At 44.7% G+C, this 25,530-nt stretch overlaps 1 protein-coding gene across 1 annotated transcript in view; it reads right to left on the bottom strand.

The window, feature by feature from the left end:
* Nucleotides 1–293: 293 nt before the first annotated feature.
* The window catches only part of PPP2R2A (protein phosphatase 2 regulatory subunit Balpha), a 511,441-nt gene continuing 486,204 nt past the window's right edge, over nt 294–25,530 (bottom strand). The window contains exon 10 of the mRNA XM_078666610.1: nt 294–1,270. Within this exon, the coding sequence (XP_078522736.1) occupies nt 991–1,270 (280 nt within the window). The 3' untranslated portion in view covers nt 294–990. The remainder of the gene's footprint in view (nt 1,271–25,530) is intronic.

Below are 25,530 nucleotides of genomic sequence, written 5' to 3'. Positions count from 1 at the left end.
CAAACAATCAGCATGTGAATGACAGCTAGTATAACAGTTTCTCACATGATATGCACATTAGAATATCAGGTAAAGTCCATACAGATTTAACCAACAAAATGCAGAAAAAAGTAAAAAAGTGATGCCTGGATAAAAATGCTCTGAGAGAACAAGCATGTGCTTGCTTGGAATCAAATTTTTTTCCAGAAACTGTTGCTTCGTTTCTGGTTATCACCACCATTAGAAGTAACATTTTCAGAAACAGGAAAAAAATCTCAACCAAAAATAGATTAAAAACAGAAGAAAAAAACAGGTTTCTCCATTCTTTTAATTTTATTTCAGTAGTTTTTTCTTTTTCTTTCTATTTTTATTGTTTTGTGCCAGATATGGCAAGGAGTGATTACAGTCAGTTGTCATTAAAACATTTGTTCGCAATACAGACCCCCACCGCCTCCGAACTGACCCATTTTGTGTGCTTTCAGCTGGTTATTCTATTCACCACCACCAGGACTGGGTGGATTGGGAGCTTGAGAAAAGGAAGGAGTCCAGGAGAGGAATGCTACAAGCCACAGCAAGGATGAGCTGTATTTAATAAAAAAAGGGCGGCCACAAATGATACAGTAATGAGGTTACACAATTAAATCCCATAGCATGACTGAAGGCTTTCACTGGATTTGACGTCATCACAATGGAAGGCATTAAAAAAGTGGAGTAAACCAACGTTGATACAGTCCAATCTAGTCCATTAGGCAAGATGGTGCAAGTAGTCATTAAATTAAAAAGTGCCCTACCCTTACCTAAATGGCTAGCAGACATGGAGAACAGCACAGCTGATGGATCATCGGAGCTTTCTCCATGTAGCTATAAAAATGTGTTGTCACATGGCACATTTTTAAACACTGGAAAGGGGTGCCACTATGGACCTCTCTCGCTTTCTTTTACAGGTACAAATTCTAGATTCAACTATCTCAACTATGCAGGAAATGGACCATCCTGCAAGGATTGCCGCCCCTAATTCACTTTGTCTTGAAATATATACAAGTTGTTTGTAGTAGCAACAGCAATGATGTTTTCCTTGGGATGCCAAGCTGTGTGAAGAATCTTCTTGTTGAAGTCTAAACTGTCAACGCTTATTTCGTCCTTCTTCCTTTTGCCACTTGCACAAACTTTACGTGGTTTCAAAACTGTACGTGGTTTGTTGTTTTCTCGAGATGCTTCCAGGGTAATGTCTCGTTTCGTATTTCGATCAAACATTCTAAAGAAGTTATTGTAAGATCCAGTCATGACAACACTAAAAAAAATCCAAAATATATTTGTTAGTGTGAAGTATGATAGAAAAGGAAGGCAGCTACTTAACTAGATATGAGAACTTGCACATTCTTTGAAAACTCGTGAGCATTAGGTCAATAAAACGGATTCGCAAATGTGTTACAATTTATAGATTAACATGTTTTAATGGATGTATGTTTAAACTTTGGTTTTCCCTTAAACTAATGAAGTGAGAATGTAATAAACAGTACGTGCATGATTGGATATATGAGCAGTAACATGCTTAAAATGAGTACTAAAAGTACATAATATAATTCTAAATAAATTAGAATGCATCAGCTTAAATTTTGATACAAAGATACTTTTGATTATGTGCAGGTATTTCATTTTGTGGAAAGCAACACGTTTGCAAAACAATTTGCAATAGTCTTCAAATGTCAATCATGTTATGATGTAATGTTTACAAAGATTTTTGTTTTTTCTTCCTCTTCCATACAAACCTAGTGGTATAGTGGCAGTGTGGGTTTGATTTATTGCATTGCTAGAAAGATACAAATATATCAAATTCAATGTTGCCTTAGCTAGAAAATGATGCAAGGAAACGAGTCATTCTACACAGTGCAAACAAATGTTACTCTGAATTCATTTCTTAGGGCAGAAGATTCCAGAATCATGTGGCAATCAATGTTTTATGTAAAGAAGGGTATTTTCTCCATGTGGTTGTCAACTTTTTGGTAGACTATTACAATGAGGTTAACCGCTCTCTTTCAATGAGCTTTTGCAAACAGCTGAACATAAGCTCAAGGTTTATGGCCTTCAACCATGTGCTCAAATCAGGCAGAACAATTTACTTACCTTCATACCACTCTTTCTGGTGGTTACTCTAACCGCAGACTCCTCACCTTTTGAAATCCCGCTAGACTAGATCTGGAAACGGTTTCCAGCAGGTGCTTCCTCGCACCGGTAGGTGGCACGATCAGATTCCAAAGCCACCTTGTTCCACCTCGAAGCGCAGCACAGCTGTACATAGGTGCCACTCCTGCATGCTGACGTCAGGTCTTCATTTCCATGCCCTGAGATGCAGCTCCCGACTCTTGAACCAGAAAGTTCAGGTCATCACAGACTTCTAAATGAGGGTTTGGTGGCAGTCTGATGGAGATGTCAGGTAGACATCTGGCTCATAGGTAAACAGGAGGGTAATGTGAAGTCACATGAACCAAAGACATATTTATAGGAAATGGGAATAGGCCTATATTATAGAGCAAGAACAACAAGGACAGGTAGACAAATGAAATATTGTACAGCATAGTATAAATAATCATAATAGAAAATAAATCTCATCTGCCAGACCCCAATCAAGGGGGCCCATTTGCCAAGCAAGAGCTACTGGGCCTCAATCATTAGCTTTGAAGTTACTTACCTCTGATGTCAAGGTGTCAATCCATCTGTGGGTCTGCAAACTGTGTAAAGTACAGCCCTGGACTGTTGCAGCAATGGCAAGCAGCTAAGCTTGACAGAAAGGTATTGTTGGTGGTACTCGAGCTCAGAACTCAACTACCACGCACCAGCGCAATAACAGTGCTTTACTTTTAAAAGATAACGTACAAATTTCTATGGTAGTATGAATAAAGGCTCAGGTATGAATTAAACACCCTCTAGTACGCTCAATGCGCTTAGATTATCACAGTTCAAAATAACCCAAGTATTCTCACCGCAATGCGTGTCCAAGGGGTAAAAATACTAAGCAGGCACTAATCAGTCTCCTCCCCTGTAGTTGGAGTATTCTTAGATATCAGCACTCTCTGGGAAAATAAGAGGCACATTTCTGGCTCAGAATCTTAGCTGAGAAGGTGACTTAAATCTTGCACTCTAAAGGCTTCTTACAAGGTGGCAGTCTTAAGGTTAAAGTTGGCATAGGTCCTGATAAAAGACTGCTTTTCCTTGGATGGTTCTGCCACATTTTGAATGGAACAGGTTACGTACGTCCTGTTTAAGCATCTGTCTGCAGCATGTAGTTCTTTAGGTTCACCTGTCTACATACTGCTGCGATCTAGTGTTGGACTCGGACGTTTGCAACTTTTTTCTTTTAAGAATTCTCTTGAGTCACAAGGCATATGGTGACTACCCATGTGCAATGGAGGCATAAGGAGTAAAGGCTTCATTTTAAACTGTTTTTAGTTCAGTGGTGAGAGTGGTATGGAGTGGTATAAGAATGTGGTGCACGTGTGCATTGTTAACTAAGTATAGAAGAGAAAGAAAAAGATTTAAGCCACAAGTGCACTGTGAGGTGGGTGTGTGCATGTGAACTGACAGCACTACACACTAAGAATAAAATGCTTACAGGGCAAGTAACATTTTCAGTTGGTAGCACGTGTTGCTGTAGAAACGCATGTACTACATAGACAGCAAAGCAATCCCTTCATTAAAGCAGTGGATAGCATGTGAATGGAGCAGCTGCCTGTAATAGGTTCCTTAGTACAGTCTGCTCATCTACAGCTTCCGGTCTAGCAAGAACATCCATTCAGTAGTGTTTAGGTAATGTCTGTGGGGTTGACTAAGTGGCTGCTTTCCAAATATCAGCAAAAGGGATATTCCCTAGCAAAGCCATGGAAGCAGACTGTTTTTTGTGTGACAAGTGCCCTGAGAAATACAGGAAGAATTCTTGGGTTTAAGGTAGCAGCCTTGAATATGCCCGACTATCCATTTAGCACAGGGGTCTGCAACCTTTTCTGTAAGAATGGCCATTTATGTTCATTGAAAATCATCCTGAGCTACTCATTTTTAGTGTTGTAATAGTGACCACATCACATAAGATTACCTTAGTGTGCAACATATACTAGACTATCAGCAAAGATCACCTCGCTGCATCAGGCATGGTTGCCAGCAGTAACGTAAAAAGGGTTTGTCAATGTTCATTGCCTTTATGTGTATATATAACAACCATATCCACAATGCTTCTGGCATCAAGGTAATAATATCAGTAATAGGTCTTCAAGGTTGCATGATTTAGCACTCAAATATCAAGTTTAAATATATTTTGAAATGTAAACCATTTTTCTCCAAACATCATTTTGAGTTGTGAAAATACACATTTTTGTCCCCAAAATACATTTTTCAATTTTGGTAAACATTTATTAATTCCCTAAGCAAAAACCATCTAAATTACTACTTTGGGCTGCACACAAGAGAGCTACTTACAGGTAGTTAGAGGGCTACCAGTAACTCACAGGCTACTAGTTTGAGAAACCCAATTATTATTATTATTTTGAGAATTTGTAAAGCGCAACTGTCACCATTGCAGGCATCCTGGCGCTGAAAAGATCAGAGGAGACGGAAATAAAATTCACAGGGAATGTGAGCTTACAGGTGAGTTAACAGGGGAATAGCCAGGTTTTAATCCTTCTTCTGAACGGTAGGAGTTCAGTGAGGTGCCGAACCTCAACAGGGAGAGTATTCCATAGTCTGGCAGCTGCCACCTGAAAGGATCTACCTCCGGCTCGAACTTTCCTGAATCTGGGCACGACTACCAATTTAGCCTTAGAGGAGCGAAGCGGTCATGTAGGAGTGTACCAGGCAAATTTCGATTGTAAGGGGGCTGGGCCAGTTCCATGGAGAGCTCTAAAGACTATGCAGAGGGCCTTGAATTGTATCCTCTGTCTTATGGGCAGCCAGTGCAGATTTGCCAGGGCGGACGGGCCATGAGATCTTCTTGGAAGCCCCAGAGCCAGCTTAGCAGCTGCTGATTGAACCCTCTGGAGCCTGTCCAGCTGGAACTCAGGGGACCCAAGCAGGAGGGCATTGCAATAGTCCAACCTGCTAAGGATGGTGCATCTAACTACTTGGGCATGGGTGGGTAGGAGGGGCAGAACTTTCCTTAGGGAACGAAGGATAGTAAAACAGCAGGCAGACGTCTTTTGAACATGCGTCTCCATACTGAGCCTATGATCCAGCATAACCCCTAGATTGCGGACTGCTTCCACCGGCCGTACATTGGACCCTATTTCCGGGGGCCAAAAGTTAGTTGGAAACGGTCGGGAAATCCTAGTTCCGGCACTAAAGAGCACCTCCGTTTTCCCTGCCTTTAACTGAAGGGAATTGTCTTGTAGCCACCGAGACGTGTCACACAGACAGTTGTGTAGGACCTCCACAGAAGTTGAGTCCTCTCCTTCCAAGGAGAGGACCAGCTGCGTGTCGTCAGCGTAATTGATGATCCTGATGTTAAAACTTTTGACGAGTGAAATTAGAGGTCTGAGGTATAAGTTAAAAAGTATTGGGCTAATTGCTGAGCCCTGAGGTACCCCATGCGTTACCAGGGAGAAGGCTGACTGGAAAGGTGGCATGGATACTGCCTGCTGCCTGTCCTGCAGAAAGGATTGAAACCATTGCAGCGCTGTGCCTCTTACTCCTGCCTCAAACAGCCGCCTCAGTAGTATTTGATGGTTCACCGTGTCAAAGGCGGCAGACATATCAAGCAAGATCAGGAACGCTGCCTGCCTTCTGTCTGCACGCCTTTGAAGCTCATCCATAGCAGTGATAAGGGCTGTTTCGGTTCCGTGGGCAGGCCGAAAACCAAATTGGTCCCCATCTAGTACTTGATGACATTCCAGATAGTCGGAGAGGGTGTTGCTAACTAACCGCTCCACTACTTTGGCAGGGAAAGGCAGCAGGGAGATGGGCCTATAATTTTTTGAGCAGTCAGGGTCTAGGGAAGGCTTTTTTAACAAAGGAGAGACTAACGCCCGTTTCCATTGGGCTGGAACGGTGCCAGTCACTAGGGATTGGTTACAAATTTGGTGGAGAGAGGGGAATAGTTCATCCTTAAACTCCTTCCAAATTTTGGGAGGCACCGGATCCAGAGGAGACGCGGAGACAATCCCTCTGGCCAGCTTAGTGAAGGCCTCATATGTAAGTGGTGGAAACTTGAGTAGCATTTCCTTCTTAGCCGTGACAGGGCCAGCCGTCCGGTCCACCGAAGAGCCAGGTCTCAGGTCGGAGGGAGGGGCGAGATCCTGGGGAATTTCCAAGTCCTTAAGGATGAGTTCAATTTTTTCCTTAAAAAAGACAGCAAGGTTATCGCACAGGTCTTGGGATGGGACGATCGCATTCTTGGAACAATCCGGGTTGGTGACGCAATTTAGTATATTAAAAATACTCCTGGAATTGTTGGTGGTATTACAGATCAGGGAAGAATAGTATTCTGTTTTGGATTTTTTAATCAGATTCTTGTAAGCGAGGATCTTATTTTTCCACACCTCTTTAAAGGTATCATTATAATCGCGTCTCCACTTTCTCTCTGCTTGCTTGCATCCCTGTTTTAGGTTTTTTAGGTCGTCATTAAACCAGGGGGCGGAGTCCTTACCCTTACAGCTGCGGGTTTTTAAAGGGGCATGGGCATCAAGGACCGCAGTGATTTTGGTACAAAGAGAGGTGTAATTTTCGTCAATTTTCTTGTTCTCATTAAAGAGCTGAGCCATATGGAACACCTCACCGGTGGAATGCAAACGCGTAAGAGCCCTCCAGTCTCTGCACTTAAAATCCCTAATCAACACCGGAGCCTTGTGAGGACCGCCGTTCGTGTGAATAAGGAATTTAACGAGTGAGTGGTCTGTCCAGTCCATAGGTAAGGTTTCCCCCATCGCCACCAGGTCTGGTGCCGCAAAGACCAAGTCTAGGAGATGACCCGCTTTGTGGGAGGGTTTACTAGCCAGTTGAGAGAGGCCGAAACTTTCACAGGCTTGAAGTAGGTTACCAAGACCCGAGTCAAGGGTACCATTGCGCCAGAGATTAAAGTCACCAAGGATAAGTAGCTTGTGATGAGAAAGGGTGAGATTAGTCAGGGTAGTTAGTAGCGTTTCTTGCTGTTGAAGACTGAACGCCCCTGGCGGGCGATAGCATACTATCCCAGTGACAGTAGTCCCGGAATGGGCCTGAAGTGCTAGACCTAAAAGCTCAGTACCTATAGTAGGGTCTAAAGTGAGGCCTTAATGCTGCAGGGTGCTCTAAAAATGACTCCCCCCCACCCCCCACCTCTTCCAGTAGGCCTAGGAGAATGAATAAATTTGAACCCAGGAGGACACGCAAAGCCAGGGTCGACCAAACAATCAGGGCGAGTCCAAGTTTCCGTCATGAAAAGGATGTCTAATTCGTGAGTGTCAATCAAGAGTTGGATCTCCGTACTGTGTTTAGGCAGGGACCTAACATTCAAAAGCCCACATTTTAAAAGGTCATCGCACAAAAAGTCGGCTCTTGGTTGTGACGTGTGTAACAAGGAAAATGTTCCTTTTTCCGTATGGTGCTTACCTATTTGTATGAGCTCTCTAGAGTAGGGGGGACCAGAAGGAAGCTGAACCAGAGGTGTGGGGCCATGACAGGCAGCATAACTGGCCCATGGCGCTACCTTGGCGCGGACGGGCGCAGACAGGCTTGCCTTAGGCGCGCCTTTGGCGCGCAAACGTCGCGCCCGCTGCGCTCGTCCGCTGCGCGTATGGAAGATGCACATTTTTTTTTATAGGGAAGTGACCGGCAATAGGGGGGCGTGGCCTCTGAAAATAAGGCGTGGAAATGGCGGCAAGAGTTGTAATGGTTCTACCGCGGCAGCGCTGAGATCCGCTGCGCGGCGTGGCCAGGAGCAAGCTGGTGCCCTGATGTGGTGCCAGGAGGGGGAGAGGGGTAAGTGAATAAAATACACACAAGTGACTCTCAAATAGTTAAAATTATACAGGTCGCGCTCCCTGCTTCCGCCTCAGGAGATCTATCATAAAATACAAAAGGCGTTTGTATTCAGCGTCTTATATACAGGTACGGCGGTGGGCATGGCCTCCGGGAAAGGGGCGTGGCCTCCGCGAGCGTCAGGGAATGGCGGCAAGAGTTGTAATGGTTCTACCGCGGCAGCGCCGAGATCCGCTGCGCGGCGTGGCCAGGAGCAAGCTGGTGCCCTGATGTGGTGCCAGGAGGGGGAGAGGGGTAAGTGCTGTTTGAAATAGGCTTACCTTTTTAGAGTTGCTAAAAGCCACAAGCAGCTGGTCTGCCTAACAAAAAGACTTTGTCCTATGAATGTAGTACACAAGAGCCCTCTTGACATCTAAAATGTGGAGAGCTCTCTCAGTCACGGAATATGGTTGTGGAAAGAGAACAATAGTTACTTACCTGTAATCTGTGGTTCTCCAGTATTGGTGTCTTTCATAGATTCACATGCCTGAATCATTCCCCGTCGTCGGAGTGGGAGTCCCACGGTACATAAAAAAGCAATAATATGCAATAATATCCTTAGAAAAACTTGGTGACAACCAACCAGGAAGTAAAGTTGCCCCAGCTACCAGAGAAAAAACTTCCACACACATGACTATCCTAGTCCTTTTGTATAGACCAAACTGCAGCCAATCAGGCGACAGCACCCACCAAAATGTTCTCCCCAGAGGCTCAGGCTCTCAGATTTTCTCGCACAGGAGTGAAGCTAAAACTTCCCAAGCCTAAAGCCTCTGAGGGGAGGTGGACAGGTTGCATGTGAATCTATGAAAGACACCAATACTGGAGAACCACAGATTACAGGCAACTAACTATTGTTCTTCTCCAGCATTGGGGTGTCTTTCATAGATTCACATGCCTGAATCAGAGTAGATAGCAGTACCAAAATAATGCTTGGAAGACCCCATTTGTAGAATAGTTTGTACATAGCCAGTATATACAGTTACATATTAAAATGCCAATATTCATATATGCATGGATCAACTTGCAGTCACATGATAATGTACTCAACAACAAGCATTTGCAATGCAATAGGTCTCGCATTAGGAAAGTTTGAGCTATTGGTATTGTAAATGGCAACGTTTTTATTTATGTTTCTTTTTTTTCAAATAGCTAAATTAATAGCTTCGTCATTTACAATGCCAATAGTTATAACTTTCGCAAATGTGATACCTATAGCATTTGTAATGCAATATGTTTTGTATTTACAAACCGCGAGAGGACAAAAAAATCCGGACCACCGCCTCCTCCCAGGCCTTCAAAAGTGACCTCAAAGTTCTCCTCCTCCAGAGACACCTCCAAAAGTAATTCACGTCCTCTTGCTATTTGTGAGGAAGACTTCCCACTACTGATAATTTCTACTTTCCATGACCATGGAAGTGCCTTCCCAGTGTATGCCTGTGATTGGAGGGTCTGCCTTTTTGCAGTATTTTCCATGTACTGGTGTTCGGTGCCCTTTTCTAACATGCACACACCACTCTGCCCTTGCAACACACGGCTGCTACCTCTCACATGTCTTTGCCTTTGATACTTGCACAAGTGCCACCTTGCCCATGTAACGCTTGTTCCTGAGCCTGAGTGTCTAGCACTTATTGCAGGACTATACCTCTAATTATACTCTGTTTTCTCTTATAACTGCACACTTGTCACTTTCATTTCCTCTTGTGCACTTTTGGTTGCTCACAATTTTTACTCAAGTATTTTGTTTGCTCACGATTGTCACTAATACCTTTACTACCTCATGTATTTTTGGTTGCTTATAGTTTTTACTACCTCATGTATTTTGTTTGCTCACAATTGTCACTATTACCTTATGTAAGTAACGTATGTTTTTGCAACCTGTTCTTTTGTAATGTTTCTCATTATGTTTCATTTCTGTTCCTAATGTGAAGCGCTCTGACGCCTCCGGGTAAAGTCTGCGCTATATAAAAATGCATAAATACATAAATCAATAAATACCGCCTCCGGGTAAAGTCTGCGCTATATAAAAATGCATAATTAAATAAATAAATAAATACCGCAAAACATCCTCGTTACTCTGCCGGCCTGCGACCAGGAAGTCAGGCAGGCCGGCGCGACAACAGGAAACAGGAAGTAGGAGGGCGGGAGCCTACCCCGCCTCCCACGGAAGAGCCGCGATTGGAGCCGTGTTTGGAGCACCGGAGCAGGCAGGAGCCTACCCTGCGCCCTGGTGGGGGGGGGGGGGGGGGGGGGGGCGGGCAGCGCATGTGTGTGCGCGTGCGGGTGCGGGGGGGCTGTGTATGTGTGTGTGCGTGTGTATGTATGTGTCTTGGAGTGCGTGTGTGTGACTGTGGGGGAGGGGGCGTGTGTGTGTGAGCGAGTGTCTGTCTGCGGGATGCGACGTGCGCGTTCGCGCACACGAATCCAAGCTCGTGCACCCTCTTGTCCTCATTCCCCCCCAGACTGATCGCTATTGGTCTCCAGCTGGACAAATGCATCCTTGCAGGATGCATTTCCAGCGAGACCCAAAAAGTATGGAATAAGCATCTAGAAAGCAGTATAGAGGAGGGAAAACCGAGGCTCACCTTATCTGAAAAGATTGCGAAGGACTGCTTAACCCCCTGAATAATCAGCCTCGCTGGTAGCATCCAAGCAGTATTGCTTGGTGAAAGTATGTCTGCTGGACCAGGTCGCTGCTCTGCAGATCTGCTGAAGGGGAACTCCAGCAAAGAGAGCAGTTGAGGAGGAAACAGCTCTTGTAGAATGAGTTCTTGGCGTGGTTTGTAAAGGTCTTCCCGCTTGTATATGGCAAAAGTCAATAGCTGCTGAAATCAATCTAGCTATGGTTTGCTTAGACACTGCTTGTCCCTGTCGTATCATTCCATAGGCAACAAACAGTTGATCAGATTTGCGGATGACCGAGGTCCTTTGCAAATAGAATTACAAACACCTTCTGATGTCAAGGGTATGTAATGCCCGGTCCGCAGGGGATTGCGGATCAGGAAAAAACGTCTTTAAGATAACTTGTTCATTTAGGCGACAACCCGAAGGCACCTTAGGCATACCTTGGGTTTGTACTTAGTATCACAGAATTGGATGTGAATTGCAAGAACGTGGACTTGACTGAAGGCTTGAACATCACTGACTCTTTTGGCTGAAGTCAATGCCAGCAGAAGAGATACCTTCCATTTGAAATCCACCTTGTGAATTGGCTCAAATGGATGGCGCATGAGCTGCGCTAACACTACATTAAGATGCCATGAAGGAGGTGGACGACGTACCGGAGGGAACATTCTGAATAGTCCTTCAAAGAACTGTTGTATTATTCTTGAAGAATAAAAAGTGGTCCCATCTTGGCTGTACCTTAAAATGGCCACCAGTAAAACTTTCAATGTTGCAAATGCAGAACCGTTTCCATTTAAGTCTGTATGTTTTTATCGTTGCAGGAGCTCGTGCGTTAGCTAGCACCTCTTGACAATCTGCAGAGATATTCAGATGTGCGAATTCAAGGTGTTCAGGTGCCAAGCTGCTAACTTCAGAGAGGCTGGATCCGGATGGCAGATCTGCCCATTCTGGATCGAGAGGAGATTCGGTGAACCAGTATTGGCGAGGCCACCTGGGGGCGATGAGAATCAGGCAACATGGCTCTTCATTTTCCGAAGAACCCTGGGAACCAATGGGATCGGAGGAAAAGCGTAAGCGAATATTTGAGACCAGTTGATCGAAAAAGCATTCTCCTGAGAGTCTCTGTGGGGATGCCAGCTTGCAAAGAACAGGCATTTGCTGTTCTTCTTGGTCGCAAAGAGATCTAGATCAGGATGACCCCACTGTTGGAAGATCCGATCCGCTGTTGCTTGATGTAGCTCCCATTCGTGGGTGGACACCGTTGATCTGCTGAGGGTGTCTGCCAGCACATTTGCAATTCCCGGCACATAAACAGCCAAGAGATTGATCTTGTGTTGTATCGCCCATGTCCACATTTCTTGGGCTTCCTGAGATAGAAGAGCCGACTTTGTTTCTCCCTGTTTGTTTAAGTAGTGCATACTTGTGGTGTTGTCTGTGCGCACCAATACTGTGGCCCCTTGGATGATTGCTCGAAAGGATTTGAGAGCTAAGAAGATGGCTCTTAGCTCCAGCATGTTGAAGTGCCAGGCCCTTTGTTGAGGATTCCATCTCCCACTGACCTTCAGCCCCTGAAGATGTGCTCCCCAACCTTCGAGAGATGCATCTGTGGTAATCATGTAACTCGGTGCGTCATGAAGGAATGTACATCTCTTCTGCAGATTTTTGTCTTGGATCCACCAGAGAAAAGCTTCTCGCATCCGAGGAGTGATGTGAATGGGATCCTCGAATGAACCCGAGACTTGCAGCCATTGAATGTTGAGTTCTTCCTGCAGAGGCCTCATTCTGAGGCGGCAATTTGGAATCAACGGGATGCAAGAAGAAATCATTCCCAGAAAAGACTAACTGTCGGACTGAAACTAACCTCCTTGACAACAACATTTGAGCCATGTTTTGTATTCTTTCTAGTCTTTAGTCCGATATGAAAGCACAGACCAGATGTGTGTCCAAGGTTGCTCCCAAGAATGTCTGTTTTTGGGACAGAACAAGGCGTGACTTGTTGAGATTGATAGAGAGTCCCAACGACTGGAAGAGAGACAGACATCGTTGCACATGGATGTTTGTGTTTGAGAAGGAACTCGCCTTGATAAGGCAATCGTCCAAGTAGGGAAATATTTGAATTCCCTCCAGTCGGAGGTAAGCTGCTACCGGAGCTAAGACCTTTTTAAACACTCTGGGTGCCGATCGTAGCCCAAAGGGGAGGACTTTGAACTGAAAATCCCTGCCAGCCACTCTGAAACGCAGGAACTTCCTGTGACGGGGTAAAATGGGAACGTGGAAGTAGGCATCTTGAAGGTCCAGGGTGGCCATGTATTCTCCCGTCGAAAGAAGATGCAGCATTTCCTAAAGCGATAGCATCCGAAACAATCAAATACTTGTTGAGGGAACGATGGTCTAGAATCAGACGCCATTCTCCGGATTTTTTCTTTGAGAAAGAACCTTGAATAGAATCCTGTTCCTCTCTGTCCTTGAGGGACTTTTTCGATAGCTACTTTTTGTAACATCAGATTGATTTGGGAAAACAACTCTTTGAGATGAGCTGGAGGTGGACCATTTGGAGGGACATTTGCAGGAAATTCTACGAACTCAAGAGCATGGCCCCTGGCCACAATGTCTAGGACCCACTTGTCCGATGTTATTGAGGACCAACTCGAGTAAAACTTTGAGATTCTTCCTCCAATTTTTACATGGGACTGTGGCAGTAGCGGTGGCAGGTGGCGACACTAATTGCCTCCTATTGGAATCTTTTCCGCGGTAGGCAGGCGTTTTCTTATTCTGGGAGAAGTAGTGTTGCGCTGGCCATAAGATTGGTAACGTTGGGACTGGTAGCGCTGACTTCCCTGATCAGACCTGTAGGAAGACTATTGACCATAACTTCCTCTATTAGAGGACGATCCACGTCCTCTCGCACCCCGAAAGGGCGGCTTTCGAAATTGTATGGTGCCAAGGGACCTTGCTGTTTCTGTGTCCTTCTTAATTGTTTGCAAGGCGTCTTCTACCTGTGGGCCAAACAATTTTTCTCCATCGAAGGGCATATCCAACACCTTCGCTTGCACCTCCTGGCGAAAATAAGTCGCCTTAAGCCAGCCCTGCCACTGTAGGACGGCAGCCCCTGCTAGCTGTCTGAATCCCGTAGAAGCCACATCTACTGCACAGTCTATAATCTCGGCTGATGTTCTCTCTCCTTCCTGCAGTATCTTAAGAGCTTCAGATTTAGCAGGTTCAGAAAGCATATTAATGTATGGTGAGATGTCAGACCACATTTGCCGGTCGTAACGACCCAGAATGGCCAAGGAGTTGGCAGCTCGGACCATTGTCGCTGCCATCGTAGATACCTTTTTTCCAATAGAATCTCGACGCCTGCCATCTCTATCAGGCGGGGCTGTACTCGGCGATAACAGATTTCTGGACCTCTTTTGTGCGTCTTGTACAATCACCGAATCTGTCTTGGGTGACCTATAAGGCAAGCTGGGGTCTTTTCCGGAGCCTTATATTTTTTATCTATACGTGGTAATACTGGCGGGATACATGCAGGAGTAGACATCACCTTAAGGCCCTCTTTCCATATGAATTCAATAATTGTAATTGTCTTTACTTGTCTCCTCGGCTGGTCCTTGAAGTCATAGAGGAAACAGTCCTCCTCCAAAGTTTCCATGGAGATATGGAAACGTTGAGTCTCTCTTTCCATAAGAAGGTGAAAACCACCAATTTCCAAAGGAGGTGAATCGGCAGGAGCCGGAGGCGAAGGAGAAGGTGTCTGGATTTGATAGTCATCCCACTCCGACAACAAGGATCGGTCATCCACTTCACCTTCCTCACGCTCCTCATCTTCTGATGATTGATGTTCCTCAGGTTGGTGAGAAGCTTCTGGCGAACGAGGTGTTGGCGACTTGAATTCAGATGTGGAAGCTTGAACCACAGGGGTAGGTGGTACCGAATCCGCGGACTCAGATGGTGGAAAACGCCGGTAATAATCATTGAGCATGTGCTGAAGATTAGATAACAATGAAACCCGCATCTGGGCATTGGAATACTAGTGATGGGTGACCTCACCTGTTCAGTTGAAGGTGGATCATCTTGATCCTCTTCCTGGTATTTGATGAGTAGTTCTGATGGACTTGTAGCTGCTCCAAATTTACCATCCAAATCAGAGTCTTCATCACTGTCCTCTGAATCAAGTAATTTTTCAGGGACCTGTAAAGGTACTATACAAGGTTACAGGTGCAATGGAGATAAAGGTTCTAGTCCAGAATCGCGCCTTTGCAATACTGAAGGCTTCGCCGTAGACGGCGTAGATGTAAAAACCGTCAATGGTGACCAAACTTGCATTGGCATACAAGTAGATAGTTGTGGCGTCGACGGAGGAACCGTCGACGGAGGCATAAGCCCGGACGATGACAACATCGACGAGTGGGTCGTCGACGATAAAGTAGTCTTCGTCGACGATGCAGCCTTCGACGACGATGCAGCCTTCAACGACGATGCAGCCTTCGACGACGATGCAGCCTTCGACGATGCAGCCTTAGACGACGAAGTTTTCGTCGCCGATTTGACCGTCGACGATGTTGGCTTCGTCGACGTCGAGAAGGTCGTCAACAACGATGAAGTGCCCGTCGACGATGATGTCGAAGGAGGTATCTTAGGTCTTGACGTCGACGGGGCGCCGACGATGGCAGGTGTAGATTCCTTCGTCGACGAGATACGTCTTACTGAGACAGACCATCGTTAACGGAGAAGACGCCGTCGACATTAACATTTCAGGTTTAGGTGAAGAAAAGGTTACCGTAGACATAGATGTTGCGTCGATGGGTTGCTTCGTCGACGAAGGGACCGTCTACGTCGACGATAGGGTCTTCTTCTGAGGCAGAGTCTTCTCAGAAGTTGTTTTCGGAGGTAAATTCTTGGTCGATTTTTTCGGGGACGTTGAAGGCAAAGGTTTGCTCTTATTAGGGGGAGTAGCCTTAGTAGTGGTAGACCTTTCTGACCCCTTAGAAGGTTGCTGCCTTCTCGCAACCTTAGCCCCAGGAGAAGAAAATACTTCCTCAGAGCTCTCTTCCTAGCAGCTGTAGTAGATCCAGAGGCAATACTGCCTACCTCAGATTGTGGATCCTCATGTTCCTTGAGCTTCTGTATCCACAGAAGTAAGCAGCCCTCTCTGTCCCTGAGGGTCTTCTGAGGGAAGGTCCTACAAATCTTGCAGTCCTTCACCTGATGGTCTGGGCACAGGCAGTAGATGCATTTCTTGTGGGGATCTTCCTTGAAAAGCCAGAGCTTACCACAGAGTCACAAGGCCTGAATAAAGATTTCTTAGAGGAAGACATCCTAAAACCAGGATTTTGAAGGAAAAAAGAGAAGTACTGAGCAGAGCTCAGGGAGACTCCCTCTACATGACGTGCGGTAGAAAATCTGAGAGCCTGAGCCTCTGGGGAGTACATTCTGGTGGGTGCTGTTGCCAGATTGGCTGCAGTTTGGTCTATACAAAATGAATAGGATAGTCATGAGTGTGGAAGTTTTTTCACTGGTAGCTGGGGCGACTTTACTTCCTGGTTGGTTGTCACCAAGTTTTTCTAAGGATATTATTGCATATTATTGCTTTTTTATGTACCGTGTGACTCCCACTCCGACGACGGGGAATGATTCAGGCATGTGAATCTATGAAAGACACCCCAATACTGGAGAATTGGGAGTTTTAAAGTGTGGCTGAAATGGGCAGGAACTTGGGATTTGTCTATATTAAATCTCTATTGTGGACAGAATGTAGGGCTGCTGCAATGTGAGCGCTTGCAGCCTACTAAAGTGCCTAATTGAGGTCAAAGCCATTAGGAATGCAAGGGCAGGAAAGCATTGGCTCAAAAGGGGGACCCATACATCTGGTATGAACTATGTTCAGGTTCCACTGAGGGGCAGGTGGCACCATTGAGGGAATGATGGTTGAGGCCCTCCTTGAAAGCCTTGAGGACTAGTGTACACAACAAGGAAGAGTGCTCTCTTCTACACAAATCAGCTAACTGATGTATAATGGAGGAGTAAGCTAACCCTAATTGTTAATGGTGAAGGAGATAGCATATGATGTCCTGCACCACAGAGCTGTAGATCTATATGCTTTTGTATACTGTTCCAGACAAAGCATTTCCATTTTGCTGCATAGAAAGCTTGAGTAGTTGATCTGCGTGCTTCTTTGAAGATGTTCATAATGCACTTTTGTGGGAACCATAGCTAACCAACCTCAAGGACCTCTGGGACCAGAGCTCTAGGTTGAGCTGTTTGGGCCTGGATGTCCGATCAGTCACTGGTTTTTGGTGAGATCTGCTCTGCTGGAAAGCTTTTCTATTCAACTGATGGACACTTAGTAGAGTGGAGTATAAAGGCTGTCTAGCCCAAGTCGGAGCCACAAGGATAAGTGTTGAATGTTTGCCTCTTCTTCCGCACCACCAGCAGGATGAGTGGGAAAGGCAGAAAAGCATAAGCAATTTTTCCTGAACAGTTCATCCATAGTACATGGCCCATGGATTTGGTTCCCCCAACGATTAACACCTGAACTACTGGTAGCTCCCTGGCTATGTGCAAGTGGCTCTCTTGTGTTAGTAGCCAAGCATACTACATTAGAAGCTTTTGTTTGGTTTATTTAACAAACGTATACCAAAGTTTAAAAGCATGTTTGAGAAGAAAATGTGTGTACTTGCAAAAATCAGAAGGCGTTGTTTGGCTGAATATGGTTGAATTTTCAAAATATAGGTGAAGATGATATTGCAGTGATGAATCATTGTAGTGTGGTTTATGGGCCTCTTTCTGCGTGCATGTTAAGTTAGCATGGCTTATTAGGAGTTTAAACGCCATTTTACCCTTTGCTGCTTTTTTTTCACACTACACTGCTTAGCTGTTTTTGCAGTAAGTCTCTATGCACAGTTCTGTGTCTGAGCAGAATCCCTGTAACAATATGGCATTGGGGAAACCTAATACTAATATTACCTTGGGGCCAGGGAAATTGCAGCTGTGGTTGTATTAATGGCGTAGGGATATGACACATTGACAAAGCCTTTTTATATTACTCCAAGCAACTGCGCTTAATAAACTAAGATGATGGTTGGTAATCTTGCATATAGTGGCCACTAATGTAATCTTGTTTCGTTGTGATCATTTTTACAACGCTAATAATATCAGAAGCTCAGGAAGGTTTTCATTGAGCTTAAGTAGCTCTTACTGCAGAAGAGACTGGAGACGACTGCCATAGACTCTGGGAACCTATAGGCGAAGATTGGGCATTTCGCATTTTCTGGGGTGTCAAACAGGTTATCTAAGAAGTTCCCCAGCATTTGAAGTAGCTGTTCAGTACTTGGGCATCGAGTTACCACTTGTGGAATTCTTGGTGACCTGCTGAATACATCTGCCAGGTTGTTATCCACCCACAGAAGATACTCTGCTATCAAGTGGGTGGGGTAACAAATGGCCTCAATCTTGTTTGAGCTACAAGGGAAAGGCGGAGAGAAAGGATGCCGCATTGCTGCTGTAGGTAGTACATCGCTGTCATGTTGTTGGATCAAACTAGTACTACCTTGCCCTGTATCTGAAGGAGGAAGGATTTAAGAACTAGATGTATTGCTAGGATTTTGAAATACTTGATGTGGTAGCCCTGCTGTTGTGGGGTCCACAACACATGTACTGCTGTGAGAATAAGACCACCCCGACCCCGCTTGTGATGCATCAGCAGAGATGTTGACCTGTGGTAAAGGGTCTTTGAAAGGCAGAACCACAGGATGTTGCTGTTTCACCATTGCAGACAGTGATGAACACGTGCCTTTGCCAACACTAGATCCTCCATCTGACCCTCAGCTGCGGACCATTGGGCTGCAAGGCATTGTTGAAGCAGATGCATGTGCAACCTGGCATGGCGCACTATGGGAATACATGAGGCTATCATGGCGAGAAATCTCAACTGTCCTGACTGGTAGAGGACTATTCGGATGAAAAAAAAGGCCCAACTGTTGAAAAGTCATGCCTCTGCTAGCTGGGGTAGGCTTTGTCTGTAACTAAATTGAGAGTTGACCCTGGAAAGAGTTTAATCTTCAGAAGGAAAAGATGCGCTTTGGTGAGGTTGATGGTAAAGTCTAAGGTGTGAAGTAGAAATAGAACGGATTGTGTATGGGTGAGGCATTGTCGTTTACCGAGCCTTTGATCAGGTAATCGTTCAAATAGAGGAAAATGCGAATGTCCCCTCATCTTAAATGTACCGCAACCACCACTAATCATTTGGTAAAGACTCTACGTTGGTGGTTATGTTGAATAGTAAAACACTGAATTCGTAAAATTAGTAATGCTGGCCACTTACCAGGAAGCACAGGTAGCGTTTGTGGGTTGGGTGAATGGGGATGTGGGGAACATGCATCCTGAAGGGTTGTTACCAAGTAGAAGTGTTCTGACACTTTCTATTGGATGAGAGGTCTGAGATATAGTATTGGTCTGAGTGACCTACCCTTTTTGGGAATAGGAATGCACTTAAAGTAATTCCCCTCCTTCATTCTTTTAGTGTTGTGAGGGGACAGGTTTGTTGGCACCTTTTTGAAGGAGAGTGTGTACTTCTTCCTCTAGAAGGAGTCTTTGCTGGGGCATGAGGTGCGAAGTTATATGTGGGGGGTATGAGTGAAACTAGACCGTAACTGTTTTACACTATGGCTAGAAACCAATTGTCCTAGGTGATTTCTTGCTATTTTGGCAGGAAAAATTTGATTCTCTCCTCAACAGGTGTTATGTGGTTTGGAGGGCGGAGTAGAAAGTCAATGTTTAGTAGTGGTGGAGGCACCCTTACTGGAACATCCTTTGTTATTGTTGCCTCTATATCCCCCTCGTGAAGAACGTCTAGAGGTGTAAGGCCAGTAGGACTGCTGTTGCTTTTGGTAGAAGCCCGCATTTAGGGAGGTGGTCTTACATTCTGCAAAGTATTGCTGCCTGCGAAAGGACCCCATTTGACCAGTGGTTTGTAGAGCTCCCGTGGCTTTAGGCATATCAGTATCCTTTTTAAGCTCCTCTAACATTTGGTAGACCTGTGGGCCAAACAAATGATATTCAAAGAGAAGATTGAGTAGGTGCTGCTGAACCTCAAACTTAAATCCTGAGATACAAAGTCATGCATGTAGGTGAATAAGGATGTGTTTACTCCTTGTGCGAACTAGTGTCGGCTGCATTTAAGGCCAAGGTATAGTTGCGTTCGAGATAGCCCTTCCCTCTGTTACCGGTTCCTCTTCCCTTTGCCTGGACTCAGGCGGAAGGAGTGGATGAGATAGGTGCCCTTGCGCCTCTTTATTTGGGAACTGGTTCTGATGCTAAAGCTAAGTCCTCCTCAAAGGTCAACTTCCGCTTAGGTGGTAGAGTGTTGACCACCATGGGTGGATGTACCGTCTCAAGGATTGGCTGCCTGAGTCCATAAGGCTTTCGGAGCTGCTGGTCTTCGTCATTGAAGGGTAAGGGCTCTAAAGCGACACCCTTGATTTTGGCGGTGTCGGTGGCAAGGTAGATCCCAGTGTTTTTGCACTGAAGTAGGTGTCAACTCTGGGAGGGCTTTTGGTGCTGGCGGCACCTTGGAACCTGTTGCCGTTTGACCCCGGTATTTGGTGCCAAGAAGGCCAAGATCTTAGACTTGAAAGTTGGTCCAAATGTTGAAAGCCTGTGGATGCAGAGGGTACTAGATCCGTTGGCTAATTAGGAGTTAAACCTGACCGATGTGGTGCCCTGGAAGGCTGGCTCAACTTCGGCGGGCTAATAGCCAACCCCCTTGAGGTGGTGCCCTGCCACACGCGATTTTGTTGAGCTTGGTATGACTGTTTGCCATACTCACCGCCATGGCATTGTCAGTGTGCATGGTCCTGTTGCTGCAACAGTGAGGTGGGATTGTTCCTGCTCTTTATCTCAACTGGGAGGGAAAAAAACGCCTCCGGGCACTACTGGTGGGTTGGAATGTCCGAAAGGCCATCTGAGTCATTGGCATCAGGTGTTTCCTAACCCAAAGATGTCTGGGAAATGCTCCAAAGGAAGTCTGGACATTTTATGATGTGCCCAGCGAATGTCCCTTCTGTGACAGTCATTTTGAACTTAAATGCCAGCTAGGACTTGGTGTTATGTTGAGGCGACAAACAAATTAATCACCTGGTGGTGTTCAGACCAGGGGTATTTTGCGTTACAGTGGGAGCAGTGTAGAAATGGAGTCTGTTACATTACCAGCTGCGCATTCTCGAAGGAGAAAGTGTAAAGTCGAATCCTCAGGGCCAATGGTCCGGCAGTGAAAAGTCTTTTGTGGTTGCCTCAGTAGAGAGTCACAGTGGTATGTTTTGTGCTCTAATCTGTGTCGAAATAAGACCGGGAATGGTGGAAGAAAGGGTCAAAGCGCGCCTCGATCCTGGTGCTCTGGTAGTCACGCCCGAACTGGGCTGTTGAAGAAACAAATCTAAAATGGAGTTGGTGCCGATGTGCAATGCAGGCACCAGGAGTTGTCACAATATACTGCGTGACCCAAGAGAACCCTTAGAAGATAAACAAGTTGCAGACAGAGTCCAAAACTAGATGGCAAGAGTACACAGAACATGTGTACCTACAACAAAATATGCTATGAACACATTAGTTCTCCTTGGTGAACACTCGTAAAAGCAAAGGGTATAGTAAAGCCAGAAGGAGAGGATGCCAAAGGGTTTTGCAGAGCGAACATCTAGGGAAGGGACAGCAAAAAATACCAACTAAGCAGTTGTTTGAAGAGAATAGGGCAGCGCTCTCAAGGACCTCCTCACTCACAACATGCACTCAGAATATTAACTAGGGTGGCCAAAGGGATAGTGGACATCGGAGTACATGCACCTAAGTGGCTGAGGTTTAGGCAGATTACAATTAAAAGAATATGCTACTAAATAAAAAAATGTCTGACCTTTATTATATAATATTTAGGTTGACTGCTATTTAAATAACAATGGGTAAAAGATTCAAGTACATGACAGTTATGAAAGACCCAATGAAGTCTTACGCTTTATGGTGAACAGTAGGATAATACCTTGCAGGTCCAGAAAACTTGCTGAATTTCACCATCTAGCTTGGCTCTGTCGCAGTGCTACACAAAAGTACATCACGGGGCGCCATGCTCCCTTCTTGACTTTTACATGCAGCCCCCTGATCAACAGCAGCACTGGACTACAGGCAAGCCTTTAAAGGTTAATTGAAGTTAAAGAAAGGCAGTAACTAGGTTGGCCTGCACCACTTTAATTTACGAGCACCTTAATTTTCAAAGCCATCTTGCAGCAAAAGTGTCGAAATATTACAAGCGTTCTTCAAATGTTCAAAAAGTTTATTTCATGGGCATGCAGAACCATTTTACCGTAGTATATCAGAGCATTCAGACATTTTTTAAGTGATAGATTTTAATTATGAATTTAGAAATCTAGATTCTTCCCGCAAAATATAGATTCTTCCCGCACAATGACAACAATGCGATAATTAACTAAGAAAGTCAGTTGTTATGTGCACTCTTAGGGTGGCCTACTATACATGAACAACATTATAGTTTATCAAATAATACACAGGAGGTTGTTTTGTACAGAGCACACCCTGAAGTAATGTATTTCGAGGTCCTCTTCTATGTGATAATAAAAGAAAAAGGAGGAAAAGTGAAATGAAATTGCCTAGCATCACTCAATTTGGTAAAGTGGGGAAGCTGGGAATATTACCAGGTTTTCAGGTTTCACATTGTGCAGTTCAGCCACTAGATGTATATGCTTTGCTTCCCTATACCCCCCCCCCCCCGCCCAGATCGCCACCCTGCTGGTATCGATGCGACGCTCGGTCACATCCCAGACCAAACTTTGCGGCCCTTAGGAAAATGTTTGTGAGTACCCATGCTTTAGGAATCACCTAGAATTTCTCCCTGTACTTTTTTTGAAGGTCTCTACTGTAATGTTTGGACACAGTTATTAGCGGCCAGTGAAAGACCCTGATTCTTTGCGCTAAACAGAAAAGTTGCTTTGTAAAAAAAAAAGAAAAAAAAAAGTCAGAAATTAAAGCTTTTCATTACTATGACAAGTGTTCATCAGAGATCCAGAGTCTCTGGTTGTGATCTCTGATCCGACAGTTCCCATTATATCCCCAACTTTTTTGAGGAAATCCAAAACAGTTTTAAAGATTCTTTACTTTCAAACCAATTCTTTCAAATATGGAAAGACCCAGCCAATGCGTTTCGTCCTGTAGTGTAGCTCCTATTTTCCCAATAGGCTCTGCGCATTGGAATAGTACCTACAGCAGTAAAGGCCTAGGCCAGACGTTAACTAGGTCTACTACTGTCGATACTAGACTTAATTTTTGGGTTTGCCAGCTAAGCTCAGAGTTCGCTAGAAACTTTCTCGAATGTTCAAGGAAGGATTAACTCCCCTGATTAGACAAGAAGGGATTTAGTTTCTGACAACCATAGAACATGACAACTTTGCTCTCCCCTAATCAAGAGTCAATCTCAAGAGTCGTGTGAGCACAAGGCAATTATTTTACTCAGTCAGTACGTGCATTCTTAGTCTCATCAGAATGTAGAGAAAAGGAAGAGACGGGCGTGTTCAATAAAAGGTGTTATTTATTGATCAGTCTCTTTTCTCGTACAAGAGAAATGGATCGATATTATTGCAATACTTATTGTTAAGTAAAGTGCATACATTAGAAGCAATAGTATAAAATAATACTGTAAAAACATTGATATGGTTTCTGAGCCATATGATGTTTTAAAATGATTAAAATATATTTACATACACATATACATTTGACTAAACGTACTCAACTGGTGTTTCTAAATACGCCTACCCCGTGTACCTGACCTAAGTCTAATGCGTGGGCGGGAATAGAAAGTTACAGTTTAAGTTAAGTTTGTTTTTGCCAAGTGAATAACTAAAGAATTCTCTGTGAGGGGTTATTCAGTTCTGTACCTGGAATTTAGGATGAATGAGGAATGGTATCTCTTTCTCTGCTCTCGATATTCCAGGCTGCCTGCGAGGGCTGCCCAGAAGCGCCGGTGCTGGTCTCTCTCGGCTTGAGATAGCAGCGCGTCAGGAAGGCGGGGCTGTTGCCTGCGGGGTCTGCTTCTGCTCTCGGCTTCGGCAAGTATGGCTGCTCCGTCTTGTCACCACGCGTGTGTTTGCATAGGGCAAGGTCGGCAATATTTATACCTTAAAGGTGCCGGGATTGACGTAAGGATGGACATAGGTACGTCAATAAAGATGTCATACGACTTGCTCGTTAGCACATTCTTTACTAAAGTTCTCTGTGAAATCAAAACAATGGCCGCACGGATTATCCAGGTTGTCATAGGTTTGATTTGTTATGAGAACGTCGTATGCCTTATCAGGGGCTGGAGGAATGTCGCTTGTCTAATTAGATCTCAAGCGTTATGACCTAATCAGATAACACGTTCCTGTGCCGTAGTGTGACTGCGTCAGATAACGGTATCTGCATCATGGGGGTTTTCTTGCCTCATGGGCTGACTGTTAGTTAACTAGCTAGGTAGTTTAACCAGAATAGGGTCAGGAATAGGGGGATCGATTCAGAACCTATAGAAATACACGACACCCACTCCACGCTAACTATGGTCATATCTACTAATCTATGCATAGTATAACATAGTACAACATACTATAGAGTATAGTGTATACCTTACCACCCCAAAATACATAAATGCATTTTGAAATTTTCAAATATACTGAAAAATTGCAGTCATATATTGTATGCACTTAAGCTATGAATTAAATGCAAAAGTAAGCACGCATTTTATGCATTATTGCTTGTTGGTATATGAGAAATACACATGAAATGGCTCTTAATATGGCTATACAGAAAGAAAAGTCGAAACCATTTCATCACATAATATATTTTGTGAACATACCAGCGGGCAGCTAAAGTCTATATAAAGTATCTAAAAATAGAAATCTTAGTTCTCTAGGAATAGTTTCTTACTTTAAGCAGAAGATCAGTGTCCCGGGGAAAAAATATATAGAAAAATATTTTAAGGGCTTGCTGAAAAAGGTTGCTGTCCGTGAACTGGATTGTAATTGTTCATGTGACTTTATTTTTAAAGTTGAAGGCCGAATTCAGGGAACGCCGTGTGCGAGTTTACTCAAAAGTCTCTATTTCTGTTCCGGAGAGAACATCATATCATTCAGGCTTTCGAAAAAACTGTCAACAGCTTCATGGGAAAGTTCCTCTAAGTCGGAAATAGGGGTAACCATGCATTCGTGCGCATGATTGTCTCCATTGACATTCTGATTTGCATTGCTGACAGAAGGTCGTACCTGTTCGATGCTGCTTTCATCTTGAACTTCACTACTCTTCAATCGCAGTGGTGAAGATTCCAGGAATGCCGTCATCAGAATTGGCAGCCTTTGAGGGCAGCACAGTGCGTGAACCTTGGTAGGAACCAACAGTGTATCTGCATCCACCGGCGCATCCGATTGTAGCGTCAGACAGGTGTCTAACACGCATTCTTCTCCGCATAGCAGACACCTTAGTACAGGTAAAACACACCTTTGCCACATTGGTCGAAATGATAGAAACCAAGTCATATTTAGGTCTCTAAGCCGGGAGAGTCCCAGGATTTTTGATATCCGGTCCCGGTATCCAATGGCTAGGATCGTATCTTCCATTGTCGCGAGAGTTTGATCTGTGACATGGGTTGCCATAACGGAAAATAAGGACTAGGAATAGGATTCCTGTAATTAGTCCTAGGATCAGGGGAAGTCCGCCAAAAATCGAATGGACGAAATCTGGAAAAATACCCAGTATGGCTTTGAATGGTGTTAATGCCATCGAAAATACTGTCTTAAATACCTTTGAGACCCCAGTGGTATCAGAAATATTTAAGATTTCGCTCAGGATTTCCGCGAAATGTACGGGGGAATTAGTTGATAATAATGTATGTATCTCTGCAGTCGTCCTTGCGACTTGTAGATCATA

The sequence above is a fragment of the Lissotriton helveticus genome, chromosome 11 (assembly GCF_964261635.1).
Source record: "Lissotriton helveticus chromosome 11, aLisHel1.1, whole genome shotgun sequence".
Classification (NCBI taxonomy): Eukaryota; Metazoa; Chordata; class Amphibia; order Caudata; family Salamandridae; genus Lissotriton; species Lissotriton helveticus.
Note: the sequence above shows the minus strand (reverse complement) of the source record. Positions and strands in the feature narration are given on the sequence as shown.